The following is a 16,432-nucleotide window of genomic DNA, read 5'->3' on the forward strand; positions in this document are numbered from 1 at the left end:
AAGTGCTGCCAGGCTTCCCTGTTCTTCACCATCTCCCAGAGTTTGCTCAAACTCACATCCACTGAGTCGGTGATACCATCCAACCATCTCATCCTCTGTCATCCCCTGCTCTTCCTGCCCTCCATCTTCCCAGGGTCTTTTCCAGTGAGTCAGCTCTTCCCATCAGGTGGCCAAAGAACTGGAGCCTCAGCTTCAGCATCAGTCCTTCCAATGAATATTCAGGGTTGATTTCCTTTAGGATTGACTAATCTCCTTGCAGCCCAAGGGACTCTCAAGAATCTTCTCCAACACCACAGTTTGAAAGCATCAATTCTTCAGTGCTCAGCCTCATATAGGACCTTTAAAACCTATGTTCACACAAAAAGTTGGCTATGAATGTTTGTAGCAGCACAGTTCATAACAAGTAGGAAAAGGCTCCGCCCTCCTTACCTTCCTCCCTCTTTCTTTCTCTCTCTGTCTCATCCCCCTGCCTGCTTTCTCCTTTCTCTCTCTACCCAAGTTCCCTTACTCTCCGGGGAGGTTGGTTGGGCCCAGCAGGCCCAAGGGACCATGGTTCTCACTTCTTATCTCTGTCCAGTTGAGCTTCATGGATAAGGCTCAGCTTAAGGTGAAACTGAAAAGCAAAGCCAACCACTTCTCTAATTCTAGCCCTTGGGCCTGTCTTTCCCTTGGGCAACAGGAGTTCCCCTGTGACATGGCCTGGCAGGGGCTGCTCTGGGACTGGAGCCAGGACATTGCAGCATGAAGCCACCCATAAATGAGGCAACTGTGTCTGATTCCATGTACTAGTGTCAATTACACGAGCAAGAATGTGAGGATCTTGGCACAACATGTTGATGCATTGCCTGACCTTTTCTGATCATACACATGATGCTTTCTTTATCAGAAACCAAATAGTGGGTTTGTTCTCCGGGCAACTGCCTGTGTCCCCTTGAGCCTGCCTGTCTTACCTACCTCTGTATCTCCATCACCTAAAAAGTGCTTTACAGCAAGTGGGTGCTAAGTTAACATGAATGAATGAAATGTTTGTTAAATCATCTATCTAGCTTTCCCTCATTCCCTAACAGGGCCTTCCATACACGTGGTGTTCAGAACATGTTTGATGAATCAACTGTACATTTGAACATGCAGGTGGAGTGCTTATTCTTCCTTAATCTGGAGTCAGGCACCCATAGGTTCTGAGCTATAAACGAGGAATGTGTGTGCTCAGTCACTCAGTTGTGTCTGACTCTTTGTGACCCTATGAACTGTAGCCCACCAGTCTCCTCTATCCATGGAATTTTCCAGGCTTCTTGCCAGTATTCTTTACTGGAGTGAGTTGTCATTTCGTACTCCACAGGATCAAACCCTAGTCTCTTGCACCTCCTACACTGGCACGTGAATTCTTTACCACTAGCGCCACCTGGGAAGCCCGTAAAAGAGGAAGGCTTAAATTCAACTCAGAAAATCTGAGGTTGCATCCTGGATTTGCCACTTCCCTGGTGGCTCATATTGTAAAGAATCTGCCCGCAATGCAGGAGACCCGGGTTCGATCCCTGGGTCGGGAAGATCTCCTGGAGGTGGAAATGGGTACTCACTCTAGTATTCTTGCCTGAAGAATTCCATGGACAGAGAAGCCTGTCAGGCTACAGTCCATGCGGTCACAAAGAGTTTGACATGACTGAGCATGCAAGCTCACACACATACACACACGTTCCACCACTGAATTAGTTTTAGTTGTGAATTCAGGAAAACAACTGGTTTGACTCAATTGTTTAACCATATTGACAGCTTATTTTATTTCGAACAATCACACATATATAAAGTATGTTTACAGCGTTTCTCAATAGAAGGAACCAGTTATGCCATCAGGTTACATAAGCAGATAGCTTGAGCAGTTCTCTCTACTTTCTCTTCCTCTAGTTTGAGTTCCCAAGTTTTGTATGTCCCTGTTCATGGGATGGGGTGTTGGACTCGGGCTCTGTGTTCTCTGAGGCTCAGAACAAGCTCTTCCTCTGAACATCAGTGTGGACCCTTCACTACCCTATAAATACAGAGGAAATTGATAGACTACAGAGGGATTAAAGTGTTTATATAAGCTCGGTTCATGCCAGGCCTTCTGGCAGCTCAAACATCCTCCTTTCTGCATCAGAGCACTTACTTTTTGTCTTGTTGCTGTGGAAACCCCATAGGTCAGAGCCCACGCCAGACACACATGCTGGGCATGTGTGTATGCGTTTGTAATAAAAATTTACAGTTTGAAACATAGCAGAGAATAAAAAAGTAAGTAAATGACTTTCCAATTCAGCTGGCATTTGCCTATTTCCTGATACTCTGATCACTGCGCTAGCCACACTGAGATGCCATGGCACCCAAGCCTGAAACGGTGTGCTTGACTCCTCAGGAGACCTTGCAGGTATTTACCTGCAACCTGTGAAGAGTTGTGATGACATAAGGAGCATCTCAGTCCCCATTCGGCAGATTAGAGGCAGCGTGTTAGGGGTGTGATGGATCCTTGTCTGGACAGGACGGTAGAGAGAAGTGACATCCTAGAAGGAAGATGTAAACCACAAAGAAAAGTACGAACATGGACATCTGTGTCTCTGCTTTTCCTCAGCCCACTGAAGAAAAGGGGGTGTGTGTGTCCTGGGCTTTTTTGTCTAGAAAAGGGACAGTGAGAGAAGAAGTAGGAAGAATAGATGAGGCTAAAGGGAATCCAGGTTATATTTGAAAGGAGTTTCGTGGTGTGCTGAGAGGGGATGGGGAAGACAAGGCTTAAGAACATTTTCTTTGAGTTGTGAATGTACTTCTCCTTTAGCATTTTGAAAACATTCTAATTTTTACAAAATTATAAATACACCGGAAACTTCAGATAATTTCTAGAGGCCCCAAGTACCATTTTTTCCACATTTGTCATTTGTTTGCTTGAGAGGTTAAACTGGTTAACCCAAGTGTTAAACTGGTTGGCTCTTAGGTTGGTGTTTACTCTGATTGTGACTTTCTGTTGTGACAGCCCAGTTAATGTAAAGGTTTTACCTTTGATGAGTTATATAGAAAACAGACACAGGAATTCAAAAAGGCACACCAATCTAAATGTATTTAATGGGTGCAATGCCCTAGAAATATCTAAATGGACTGAAAAGTCTATGTACTGCCACAGAATGGTGGATATTCATAACTATGACCACAAATCCCCCATGAGAAAATATTTGTAGTTTCTATTTAAGGAGGCAAAAAAGCATGAAATGAATCTATGGATTCTGTAGCCAAGAACTGGAGACCAAGTACCCACCAGTAGAGAATCAGTTAACTAAATAATAGTACATTTAGTCAATGGAAGACTATACACACAGAAAAAAAATGAAGAGATCTTACAGATACAAATGTAATACATACAGATGTGTGTTGTCATGGGAAACATTCACGATATTCATTTTTTTGTGCTATATAAAGCCTTTAATGGAATCCCACCTTTGCATGTGTGTCTATGTGTGACTCACCAACTATCTCCTCCTTGTCGAGTCCAGCAGTCCTTTCTCTGTCCTCTTCCTTGACCTTAGAGTAGTGTGTGATGCACTTATCTTTCTTCAAGGGCATCTTCCTCTTCCTGTGGCACTGTATTCTCTCGGTTTTATTCCTGCTGTTTCTTCCCCATCTCCTCTTTGTCGCTCTCTGACTAATGGGAAGAAATGGGCTGCTCTGGGGTCTGGTGTTGGATTCTATTCTTTTCTTGGGCTTAATTGTCTCCCTGGACTTTCCTGTGGCTCAGATGATAAAGAATCTGCCTGCAATGCAGGGGACCTGGGTTTGATCCCTGGGTCAGGAAGATCCCCTGGAGGAGGGAATGGCAGCCCACTCCAGTATTGTTACCTGGAAAATTCCACGGACAGGGGAACCTGGCAGGCTACAGTCCATGGGGTTGCAAAGAGTCTGACATGACTGAGCGACTCACAACTTTCAATTTCACATTGTCTCCCAAGGTGATATGATATAGTTTCTGGGCTCTAAACATCATTCAAACACTGATGACTTGTGATTCCTATTTCCACCTTTGACTCTTCTCCCTTGTTTCAAACTCAAGTTCAATTGTTAACCTGACAACACAGCAGCCTGTGTAGCTGAAGACACTGTTTTGATCTGCCGCCCTCCAAAATCTCTTTCCCTTCTCTCAAGTGTCCTGTATGTGACTGAGCTCTTGCCTGACTTTTGTCTCACATCTTAACCAAGATTTCCCTCATTCACTCTGCTCCAATGTATCCTACATCCTTTCTGGTTCTTAGATAGACCAAGCTCATCCTTAACTCAGGACTTCTACGTTTGCTCTTTCTTCTTGGATTTCTCGTCCTTCTAGTTTTGTCTTGGCTAATCCCTTGATCTCAGAGGAGCAAGTCACCATGCCTACAGTTGCTCTCATGCCCTGATAGCTCTCTGCACTTTGCCTTATTTTATGACTTATATTTTATTATCTGTCTCTCAACTAAAATAGTGCCTTCATTAAAGCAGGGAATCAGGTCTTATTAATACCTGTAGTCAGAATACCTTTAAAGAGTTCTTGGTACAGAATAGACGTTCAATTACTACTTAAGTGTGCAAAGAAATAAAGTTTGGGAGGATATACACACCAAACAGCTAACAGTTCTGAGTGGGGAGATGTGGCAGAGGTAGATTATGAATTGACTTTCCCTTTCTACTAAGATATGTTTCAGTTAGTCTTGAATTATTGGAAATTAAGCTATACTCCTTTAACAATCAGAAAAATTAATAAACCTATTTTCACTTAGAAAAAAGTGGCTGATAAAGTTTTGATGCTTTAAGATAAACTATGTTGTGGGGAACTTGCCTGGCGGCCCAGTGGTTAAGACTTCACCTTCCAGTACAGGGGGTGTGGGATCAATCCCTGGTCCGGGAGATAAGACCCCACATGCCAAAAAGCTAGAACATAAAACAGAAGGACTATTGTCATAAATTTAATAAAGACTTAAAACACTAGACTGTGTTTAGCTGTAGGATAAATTTTTGTGGGAAACTTTCTTTCTTGAGGGTGATAGGTAAGTAACATGTTACTATATATAGTAAAATCCCTCTGCTTTTGTAAAAGCACTGAAACGTGAAGCAGCAGAAACATTTCACTCAGTTCTCTTTCCTTTGAACTTTACAGCTCTTTCTCTTGTAAATCATTTAAATTGATTTCTTTTTAAAGGTAACAAGATCAAATCATTAGCTTAATGATAACTTGTACTTACTTTTCTTTGCCTTATTATATTTTACATCTCTATTTGATATGTTCATCTTGAACAGGTTTATTTGTTCTTTTCATAAGCGTCCTAAATTTGTAATACTGGCTGTCATTCCCAGGTCTGAATGTTAAGTCAACATACGTTTGAGTGACCTTCAACTTATCAAGTATGGCAGGCCTCTGATTGTTTTGGAACCTCTTCTGATACTTGTGGACTTAGTTCAAGGCCAGTTATTTTATTTTATTTTTTTTACCTAATAGGGATGGTTAATTGTTTGCTTTGATCACTCAAGTGAAGCATCTTACCGTGTATAAAAAGTCTAGCTGGAGTCTGTTGTTACATCCTTACCTTTCTCATCGCAGACGCTCTTCCTCAGAGGTTTCACATTAGATTTGCAAAATGATGAGCCTCTCTTTGATTTGGGGGATTGTTATAGCAGTGTGCTGTTGTTTATACCTACTTGGAATGAGAAGAAGGTAAGTTTTATCTTTAAATTGCATTTTTGTTCATTCATTTATTTAACTTTCATTGTTATACCATACAGTTGGTTTTCTGTACTTACAAATGCTGGCATTTTCGTACTTAATATTTTTAAATTAAAAAAAATTTTTAGTATCTTTTTTATTATATCTCACAAGAGCTATAATGGCAATGTTTCCTTTTTAGCATTGAAATATATTAGTCTTAATGTAAAAATGGACAAACTTGTTAAACATCACTGACAGAAACTTTGTAAGATCTGTGTGTGTGTGTATGTCTGTGTGTCCATGTGTGCATACAAAGTGTGGGGTAGTAAGGACAGATGTGGTCAGTGGGATCTGCAGTTCTATCTTGTAGATTAAATACAGGCTCTGACTAAATAAATGTTCCCTTTTCAGATAGTTCTTGTGCACTGTGTACACTCAGGCTGAGCTGGACAAGAGCATAGAGCCTGCAGTGATCATCCTATTCTTCTTCTTCTTTTAAGCTTTATTTTATTTATTCATTCAGTTTTAGCTTCACTCGGTCTTTGTTGCTGCGAGGGCTTTCCCTAGTTGTGGTGAGCGGGGGCTACTCTTTGCTGCAGTGCTCAGGCTTCTCACTGCAGCGGTTCCTCTTGTTGTGGAGCACGGGCTCTAGGTGCTCACACTGCGCGGGCTTCAGGAGTTGTGATGTGTGGACTCTGGCTGTGAGTCGCTGGCGCCAGACGGCAGGCTCAGAAGTTGTGGCACATGGACTTAGTTGCTCCGCGGTAGGTGGGATCTTCCCAGACCAGGGATCAAACCCATGTCCCCCTAACATCAGGGTTAAGAATCTATTATTATTACTAATGATAATCAATCATGGTGAACTGGGAAACTGCTAAACACATGAGACATCACTTATTTGTGTGCATCATTTACAATTGGTTGAAGAAATACAATAAAGTCAGATATATCCACCATAATTATTTAACTTCTGATTGGTTCAAAGAGCATTTGGGGGAGGGCATATAAATATTCTCGACTATGTCAGTCTGCAAAACAGAATTACCCACTGCATATCTTCAGCTATGTAGGCTGCTATGGGTTGTCTATCTTTTAACAGGTTTTCTGTTTTTTCCTTTTCAGTATTTTAATTCAGGCTTAGTAATTTCTATTTTTAATTAAACTACTTACCTGCAAACTACGAAAATTAAAATCATTATTTTATGCTATGTTATTCTACAAAGAGGGAGAGTGGTTTCTGTTGGAAAATAAATGTTTATTTTATTAAATGAAAACATTTAAAATAGCATGAACATTAAATTATAATGCCAGATTATAAGAAAGAGCATTAAATTATAATCAATAACCATGTCAATACCTATCTTATTCAATTTCATTCTATAATGTGCTAATTTCTCAGATTCCCCTCTTCAACTATCATTACAGAATAATAAAATGTTTAAACTATGAAGATTTTTAAAACTTCAATTCTGCAATCCTTTCTGTCATTCAGTATGCTATACCTTTAGAGAAGACAATAAAATAAGACAGTTTGAGATACTCAGGCAAACAATGCTTAGAAACAAATATAAACACTACAATGTAATTTCATTTCTACACTGAGAGCAAAAATCTTATTGGCCTTGGTTGACCCTTTTATCCTCATGATTGGGAAGAATGAGCAGCATATATTAGACGTTCAGTAAGGGTTTCTCAGGTGGTACAGGGGTAAAGGATCCCCCTGCCAATGCAGGAGATGCAAGAAATTCGGGTTTGATTCCCTGGGTCAGGAAGATCCCCTGGAGATGGAAATGGCAACCCACTCTAGTATTCTTGCCTGGGAAACTTCATGGACAGAGGAGCCTGGCAGACTACAGTCCATGGAGTTGCAAAAGAGTTGGACATGATTGAGCATACCGTACACAAACACATGTGTGCACACATACACATACGTGTTTGCTGAATGGATGCATGGATGGATGGATGGATTTATCTATCATTTTTACCAACACATCATGTTACTAAGTTAAGATGACTCATTATTTTAGTAAAGGAGCAGGGCCCCACCAACCAAAAAAAATCAATAGAGTTTGAAATTTGACATCAGTGGTAGTAAACTTAATATAAATAAACATAAACAAAGAACTATGTACAGTTTTCCATATTTACCATCTCTGTTTCTTACAGGCAGATGGGCGAACCACCTCTGGAGAATGGGCTGATTCCGTATCTGGGTTGTGCTCTGCAGTTTGGTGCCAATCCTCTCGAGTTCCTCAGAGTGAATCAAAGGAAACATGGTCATGTTTTCACCTGCAGACTGATGGGCAACTATGTTCACTTCATCACAAATCCCTTGTCATATCATAAAGTACTGTGCCATGGAAAGTACTTTGATTGGAAAAAATTTCACTTTACTGCTTCTGCAAAGGTAACCAGATTTGCATTTACATAACATTAGACTTGTTTATTTTCTACCTTGTCTATGTCAATCTATTTAACCATTCTGATGTACTCCAATTGAAAGACAGAGATGTTGAAGAGAGCTACCCTTACATGAAGATTCTTAGAAACATAATAAACCAAATTGGACATAATCTCTTGGTACTACCATTTAAAAAGTTGAAATAGGTATAGATTTGTCATTTTCTAACCAGTTTACGAGGGTGAAATAAAAACTAAATGTTTTACTGGAGTAGATTGTACTGTATAAGACAGATTAAAAACTCACTCATGTCAATAATTTTTACACAACACCCAAAGTGCACGTGGGAACTTAACATTCAATAGTTGTTTTACCACACTCATGCCACACAATTGTTTAATTTTGTTAAGGAATTTTCCAGATATTTTGGCATCACTTTAAAAGGCTCTTCTACAGAGAAAAATGAATCAATATTAACTGAGTTTCTGCAAAGAAATATTAGATCTGGTCTCTGCTCCTAAGTAACTTAAAATCTGGTTAAGATATATCTACAAAGAATATGAAAGAGAACCAATGATAAAAAAAAAATCTTCAAACTTCCCTGGTGGTCCAGTGGCTAAGACTCTGCACTCCCAATGCAGAGGGCCTGGGTTCGATCCCTAGTCAGGGAACTAGATCACAGATACCTCAACTAAGAGTTCCCAAGTACCCTAATTAAGACCCAGTGCAGCCAAATAAATAAATAAACATTTTAAAGAAATACTCTTGATTAACACCAAATTAACATGCAAATAAATGCAGAAGCATAGAAAAATAAGAGAAGAGCAGAGTGGTACAAGGAAGGAAGTTTCACTGATAATCTGGGACTTAAAGCTGGCCTTGAAGGATGTGATTTGGCCATTTATTTGAAGTGGTATTTCAAATATAACTGCTATGAAATTGCAGGTGGGAAGGCTGGTTCCCCCCTCCTCCCCTTTTTTAACAAGTAGAGAATCATGAAGAATCACGCTGTTTACTAGTCCTGCTGCTAAGTCACTTCAGTCGTGTGACCCTATGGACCACAGCCCACCAGGCTCCTCTGTCCATGGGATTCTCCAGGCAAGAGTACTGGAGTGGGTTGCCATGCCCTCCTCATTTACTAGTCCCGGGTCAGGCTTAATTTCTTTTCCTCCCCACATTTTATTGCCCATCAGGCATTTGGACACAGAAGCATTGACCCGAGTGATGGAAACACCACTGATACCATAAGCAAAACTATCATCAAGACCCTGCAGGGTGACGCCTTGAGCTCCCTCACGGAAGCCATGATGGGAAACCTCCAGCTTGTCCTGAGACCCCAGGGGCCACCACAGCCCCCCACACCCACCTGGGTGACCGAGGGGATGTACTCCTTCTGCTATCGGGTCATGTTCGAAGCTGGCTACTTGACGCTCTTTGGCCGCGATCTCGCAGGGCAAGATGCCCAAAAGGCGCTCATTCTAAACAGCCTGGACAACTTCAAGCAATTTGACAAAATCTTTCCTGCCCTGGTGGCTGGCTTCCCCATCCATGTGTTCAAGACAGGACACTACGCCCGGGAGAAGCTGACAGAGGGCTTGAGACTCCAGAAGCTCAGAGAAAGAGACCACATCTCAGAACTGGTCAGATTTCTGAATGACACATTCGCCACCTTGGACGACACAGAGAGAGCCAAGTCACTCCTCGCAGTCCTCTGGGCATCGCAAGCAAACACCATTCCAGCCACTTTCTGGAGCTTGTTTCAAATGATTAGGTAATTAGCAGATTATCCATTAATTTCTTTATTTTAGTTAAAAGCAGAAATTCAACCATTGTAACTAAAAAAAACTCATAGTACCTTCTCATGCTGTCAATCATGAATGTGGCATTTACCCTTGTAAATGTTCAACATTTACATCGGTTCATCTGATCCTCTAAAAAGAGCTGTGACCGGTAAATGCATCTTATAGAAGCAGAGACTGATCATCCTGGGGAAAGGAACGTACTGGTACAGGGTCAATGAGGCTGTCTGTACCTAGAGCCCTTTTCCTTAAGGCCAGGTTGTTCTTCACGACGCCTCTTTAAGTGCATGAGTTTGGTCTTTATAATCATAAAAATATCCTTATGTGATTGCTGATGAACTGTCAGCAAAAAGGACAGTGCGTGCATGCTTGCTAAGTCACTTCAGCCTGCCTACATTAGCTGTTTTTTCACTCAGTTAGTGGTTGCTGTAATACTATTTGACCAACTCTAATACCTATGAATTAATCATAATATACTGTTATTGATGGATTTAGCTAGATTTTGCCTTTTAAGTTCAGCTCAGTTCAGTTGCTCAGTCATGTCTGACTCTTTGCAACCCCATGAATCACAGCACGCCAGGCCTCCCTGTCCATCACCAACTCCTGGAGTTCACTCAGACTCACGTCCATTGAGTTAGTGATGCCATCCAGCCATCTCATCCTCCGTCGTCCCCTTCTCCTCCTGTCCCCAATCCCTCCCAGCATCAGAGTCTTTTCCAATGAGTCAACTCTTCTCATGAGGTGGCCAAAGTACTGGAGTTTCAGCTTTAGCATCATTCCTTCCAAAGAAATCCCAGGGCTGATCTCCTTCACAATGGACTGGTTGGATCTCCTTGCAGTCCAAGGGACTCTCAAGAGTCTTCTCCAACACCACAGTTCAAAAGCATCAAATCTTCGGTGCTCAGCTTTCTTCACAGTCCAACTCTCACATCCATACATGACCACTGGAAAAACCATAGCCTTGCCTTTTAAACACTGTATATAAAAAAAACTTGGATGCAACATAAACTTTGCATAATATGATTTCTTTCCCAAAGGTTAGTCTTTTGGGAATTTGACATTCAAACGTTTTATTGAATTATTCCAGTTAAACTGGATGTTGCACAGACACAAAATTACTATTCAATTGGATTGGGAATGCCAAAGTTCTGTTGAGGGCTTCTAATTTTATGTCTTTAAAATATTTTTTTTTTAAATTTCAGATAAAAAACTCACCTGTCTCAAAGATTAAATGTCTTCTAAAATGTTTACTTCGGAAAGCTCTGTCTGGAGTAAATTCACATATTAACAGCAAGGTTACAAACAGCAATTTTATATCCTATAAGTAATAGTAGCCATTTCCTGACAGTCATGCAGAGACATCGATCCTGGTCCGTGGACACCTCACCAGGTGCTGAGGATCCAGTGAGTGTCAGTGTCCTAAAATGAAGTCGCATTCATTTCACAGGTCCAAGTGTCAGAGGAATAAATTATCATACAAGTGGAAAAGCTGCTTTATGTGGAATCATAGGGATTTTAAGAGTGAATTTAAATTTCCTTTGGCAGTTTAGCTAGTACTTTAGAATCGTTATCTTGGAGGCAACTTTCTCTCTCACTTGCCATGTAATGACTACTTTGACCATTTAATCCTTATTAGAATCACTTATTTAAAAGTCTGGCCAAAGTTTTACTTTTATGTAGCGAGACCCTTTCATCAGTTCTTGCTGATATCCAAGGACTTAAAAAACTATAGGGATTTCCTTGGTGGTTCAGGGCTGACTCCATACTCCCCAGTGCAGGGGGCCCAGATTCAATCCCTGGTCAGGGACTAAGAGTTCACAAGCCGCAACTGAGAGTTCACATGCTCCAACTAAGACCTGGAGTAACTAGAAAAATATTTTAAAAGACAACTATAAAACAGAGTAAAAAATAAATGGAAATGTCCCTGTATCACCTTCTCTGTATCTTGACCTGTATCTGATTAAAAGAAGGGGGAAATACCTATTTGCAGACTTTTTGGTAGAGAAAAAACTTATGCTCTGTACATCTTTTCTTTTCTCTTAACTTTTCATAGAAACCCGGAGGCAATGAAAGCGGCCACTGAAGAAGTAAATAAAACACTAGAGAACGCTGGTCAAAAAGTTAGCTTTGAAGACAATCCAATTCATTTGAATCAGACACAGTTGGACAACATGCCCATGCTAGGTGTGCTTGTGTGTGTGTTACATGTTATTTTCTGTGTCCTCCTACCAGCGATCGTCAGCTCACATCACACACTTACTTGTTGCAGGCGTTATGTCCCATCTGACCCTCCAGCAACCCTATGCCTGGAGACTAGTACTGTTTCTATATGACAAGTGAGGAGATAGCCATTTACAGGTTATGTCACAGCCTGGGATGGGATGGAGACACCAGCGACAGCCTGACATGGAGCTCTTGACCCTACACTCTCAAGCTCTTCTCTGCACTTCCTCCCTTGTTACTGCTTTTACCTCTCTTCTTATAGTTAGTACATTATTCGTGTGCATGAAATCAAAGGGGAAAAGGTATCACCATGAAACCACAATTAGCTGCACGGGTTGGGAAATGGGGTGGATGGTTATTTCATTGAAAAATGTTTGATTCTCTGGATTTTATAGAAATACAGAAGTACTGTGTTTTTAAGTACGAAAAAAGTTTTCTCTTGCTTTTGTTACATTTCTTTAGAGGAAAGAAACCAGTGTATGCTTTCGGGGCAGTGTGTCTTAGCGGAAGGGACAGGGAGGCAAGAAGCACGGGCCCCGTGGGAGGGCTCTGACTTGCTGTGGAGACCTCGGACATGTCATTTCACTTTGGGGACCTTATTTTCTCATTTGTGAAATCAAGTGCTAACGTGCTATGATTTTATGCACAATTGTGTGATGAGCACTTAAAGCATGACAATTAAAAGGACAGAGACTGGAAGGTCTCATCATATATTTCAGCTATTCTCAGCATGTTCTTTGTGTCCCTTTATGTCCCTACGAGAATGCAGGGTGTACTCACACAACCCCAGGCAGTGTAATGATAAGTACAGGTTCTTATAAACACCGAATCCCAGGGACGGAAGAGCCTGGTAGGCTGCTGTCTATGGGGTCGCACAGTTGGACACGGCTGAAGCGACTTCGCAGCAGAAACAGCAACATAAACACCGAAGTGAAGCTGCATCTTGAACAAATATTTCCATATAAAAGTGTTAGTATATTAAATATCAAAAGTGATAAACTTTGAATAATTCACATAAAAGTTATTTACTGATTTTTTGCAATTATTAGATGTCTAGTATCATGTAGGAATAAGATTATTTTTCTGTAAAATTATGAAAGTCTAATTCTCATTGATGATCAAGATTATATCAAGAGATTATAACTCAGGTTATTGGATTAAAAACACATTAGGCACAACTGAACCATTGATCACAGCACATAAAAAAGTTTGAGAAATTTGGATCTGGCCAGCTTCCCCTAGTCTGTTTAGGTTTGTGTTACTGGCTGCTAGGGGTATATCAGACTCTAGATTACATGGCCTTATAAATACTTTGTTCTTTCTTCTTCCTTTTCTCTCCTCCTTTGTTCCTCTTAAAATCTTTAGACAGTATCATCAAGGAGTCTCTGAGACTTTCCAGCGCTTCCCTCAACATCCGTACTGCTAAAGAGGACTTCACTTTGCACCTCCAGGACGGTTCCTATAATATCCGCAAAGATGACATCATAGCTCTTTATCCACAGTTAATGCATTTAGATCCAGAAATCTACCCAGACCCGTTGGTAAGTGACTGTTCATCAAAGTTCAGTGTCCGGGTGATGTGTACCCAGACTGAAATAAAAAGGAAATTTACCACTGCAGAATTCATTTGATCATTGAAACCACAGGGATTGTCTCTTTTATTAATGTCAAATATTCATATTATATTTTGGAGAATTTGGATGATGGCTGAAATTTTAATTTTTATTCTTGGTATTTGCCATCATATCTCTACTAGAGGCTTCCCTGGTGGCTCAGCAGTAAAGAATCCACCTGCCAATGCAGGAGAAGCAGGTTCAGTCCCTGGGTCAGGAAGATCCCCTGGAGGAAGAAATGGCAAACCACTCCAGTATTCATGCCTGGGAAATCCCATGGACAGAGGAGCCTTTTGGGCTACAATCTATGGTGTTGCAGAAGAGTGAGACATGACTTAGTGACTAAATATCAACAACAACAATCTAATAGATTATATCTGCAGTTGCAATAATAAAGCTGCCTCCTTCCTTCCTTAAAAAGTACCTCTTCCCAAGTCTAGGAAATTAGAGGCTAATATACTGACTCCTCTAATTTCTGATCTAAATCCTTCTTTCTCGTTCTACCTAAAGGAGGGAGGAACTAGTCACCCAGGTAGGATGGTAGGTATAAAGCTCTCCCATTCCCCTCAATTCTCTTTAAATTCCTATTTCTTATTACTTTCTGATTCAAGGTAGGATATTTGCTATGTTACTCATATATTGGATTAAAAAAGAAAATTACCCTTTGGAACTTCCAGGTTTAGAAAAAGATTCTTTTTAAACTAGCTTATGCATTTGTTTCCTTTGTATCTTTATTGCAGACTTTTAAATACGATCGCTATCTTGATGAAAATGGGAAGACAAAGACCACCTTCTACAGTAATGGACTCAAGTTAAAATATTACTACATGCCCTTTGGGTCAGGAGTCACTATATGTCCTGGAAGATTATTCGCTGTCCAGGAAATCAAGCAGTTTTTGATCCTGATGCTTTCCTATTTCGAACTGGAGCTTGTGGAGAGCTGTGTCAAATGCCCACCTTTGGACCAATCCCGGGCAGGCTTGGGCATTTTACCACCATTATATGATATTGAGTTTAGATATAAATTCAAGCATTCGTGAACATATGCTTGGAGGCCCCTGATGCTGTTACAAGGCTGCGGCACACCCTCACTCACCCGGCGCACCATCACTCACCAGTGCCCTGTGGGCAGGCGTGGTTAGTGGCAGTGGAACGCTGCAGCAGGTTCCCTTCTGCCCACCAGTGCTTGCTTGTGAATCTCAACATTTTGGTGATGGTTTCCAGATGCTGTTTCAGACTCTGCAAGTGAAAAAAAAAGAAACTAGTTTCTAGAAGCACAATAATTTGTTTTCATTTAAATAAGTCTGTGAGCCTTCACATTGCCAGGAACTGAACTTTATTATTTTCAGAGGGAAAAGTCTTTTTTTGTTGTTGCTTGTTTTTTCCCAGAATATTTGGCAAAAGTTCTTCTTTTTTTGTTTTCCTAAGGAAACTGTTTTATTTTTATATAAACCTCCCACGGTTATGCAAAAGGTACACATTCACGTTTTAGTGAAAATGCATGACTTTCTGATCAGATATGGGGCTCTTTGGGTATAGATGTATATTACAGAGGATATTTTAAAGGATTATATCAGGCCTTTTAATAAAAAATGTTTTCAGCTTTCCTTATATCTAGTATTTATGGCTTTTAAAATGACTGTCTTGATGTCTTGAGAACATTAAAGATGGTTTTACTATATTCTCTTTATATTTAATTTATTTTTGCTGGAAACTCTAATATCTGTGTCAGGTTTCAATCATTTTACCTACACTTTTATTAGATTTCATATTAATTGGAAGATTTTTTTCCAGAAAAGGCAGGTTTTTTTCTGATATTATTAACATGCATCTATGAAAACAATGTAGCTCTCATGTGATATATTTTAAAATTAAAATTGGATGATAATGACCATCTGAATGTTTTGGATATGAAACTGCAAAGAATTCATTAAATTGGCATTGTGTTTTATTTGAAAACTTTTTATCTTTAAACAAGTTGTAATCAAAGGAAATATAGTTTAGGCTATAGGACAGTGTTCAGCTATGGTGTACAACAGTGCTTTAGTGAAATATTTTAAGTACTGGAGTTATGAACTGTAATACTTTACTGATATTTCTCTATGTATATATTGTAAATTATATTAACTTTTTCCTTGCACTACAAATACTAAGATATATTGTAATATTTGCTAATGTTGAAATGATTCACTTTTCAGAAATAAAAGTGTGAATTTTTGTTTTAAATTTTTAAGTATTCCAAATGTTTAAAGCGATCACCTACTAAGTTACAACAATTTTGCTCATTTTTCATCTCACAGAAAAAGCAAAATAATTATTCACTCAAAAATCTCCTCCATACTTTATAAAATTCGTTAAAGATTTTAAATCTTTCTATTTATTTAATTCATTAGTAATTGAATTTATTAATAATATAACCATGGGATTATCTCCCGTGTAAGTTATTTTTCATATCAAGAAAATTAAACTCATTTACATGTGCCCCAAGATTAACAAAATCCCCTTTTACAAAAAATTTGTTTTAGACTAAATTTCTAATATGGTTCCCTAATATATTTCATACAGACGCATCCTGGAGATACAATGGGTTTGGTTCCAGTTCAGTTCAGTTCAGTCGCTCAGTCGTGTCCGACTCTTTGCGACCCCATGAATCGCAGCACGCCAGGCCTCCCTGTCCATCACCAACTCCCGGAGTTCACTCAGACTCACGTTT

At 39.9% G+C, this 16,432-nt stretch overlaps 1 protein-coding gene and 1 non-coding gene across 2 annotated transcripts; both read left to right on the plus strand.

Moving 5' to 3' along the window:
• Positions 1 to 5,534: 5,534 nt before the first annotated feature.
• On the plus strand, positions 5,535 to 15,500 carry LOC102415293 (cytochrome P450 7A1). The gene is made up of 6 exons (XM_006045652.4): positions 5,535 to 5,692; positions 7,850 to 8,090; positions 9,278 to 9,855; positions 11,937 to 12,067; positions 13,472 to 13,647; positions 14,460 to 15,500. The coding sequence occupies exons 1-6, from the start codon at positions 5,616 to 5,618 to the stop codon at positions 14,757 to 14,759; spliced, it is 1,503 nt and encodes a 500-aa protein (XP_006045714.3). The 5' UTR covers positions 5,535 to 5,615; the 3' UTR covers positions 14,760 to 15,500.
• TRNAG-CCC lies at positions 8,683 to 8,755 on the plus strand. Its single transcript has one exon. It is a non-coding gene; the product is annotated as a tRNA-Gly (tRNA).
• Positions 15,501 to 16,432: the final 932 nt, after the last annotated feature.

This window comes from Bubalus bubalis, chromosome 15, assembly GCF_019923935.1.
Source record: "Bubalus bubalis isolate 160015118507 breed Murrah chromosome 15, NDDB_SH_1, whole genome shotgun sequence".
NCBI lineage: Eukaryota > Metazoa > Chordata > Mammalia > Artiodactyla > Bovidae > Bubalus > Bubalus bubalis.

Excerpts from the sequence above, each read along its gene's own strand:
- LOC102415293 (XM_006045652.4), top strand. The coding sequence starts at position 5,616 with ATGATGAGCCTCTCTTTGATTTGGGGGATTGTTATAGCAGTGTGCTGT. Across the intron at positions 8,091-9,277 it reads ACTTTACTGCTTCTGCAAAG|GCATTTGGACACAGAAGCAT; the intron begins GTAACCAGATTT and ends ATTGCCCATCAG. Across the intron at positions 12,068-13,471 it reads GGACAACATGCCCATGCTAG|ACAGTATCATCAAGGAGTCT; the intron begins GTGTGCTTGTGT and ends TAAAATCTTTAG.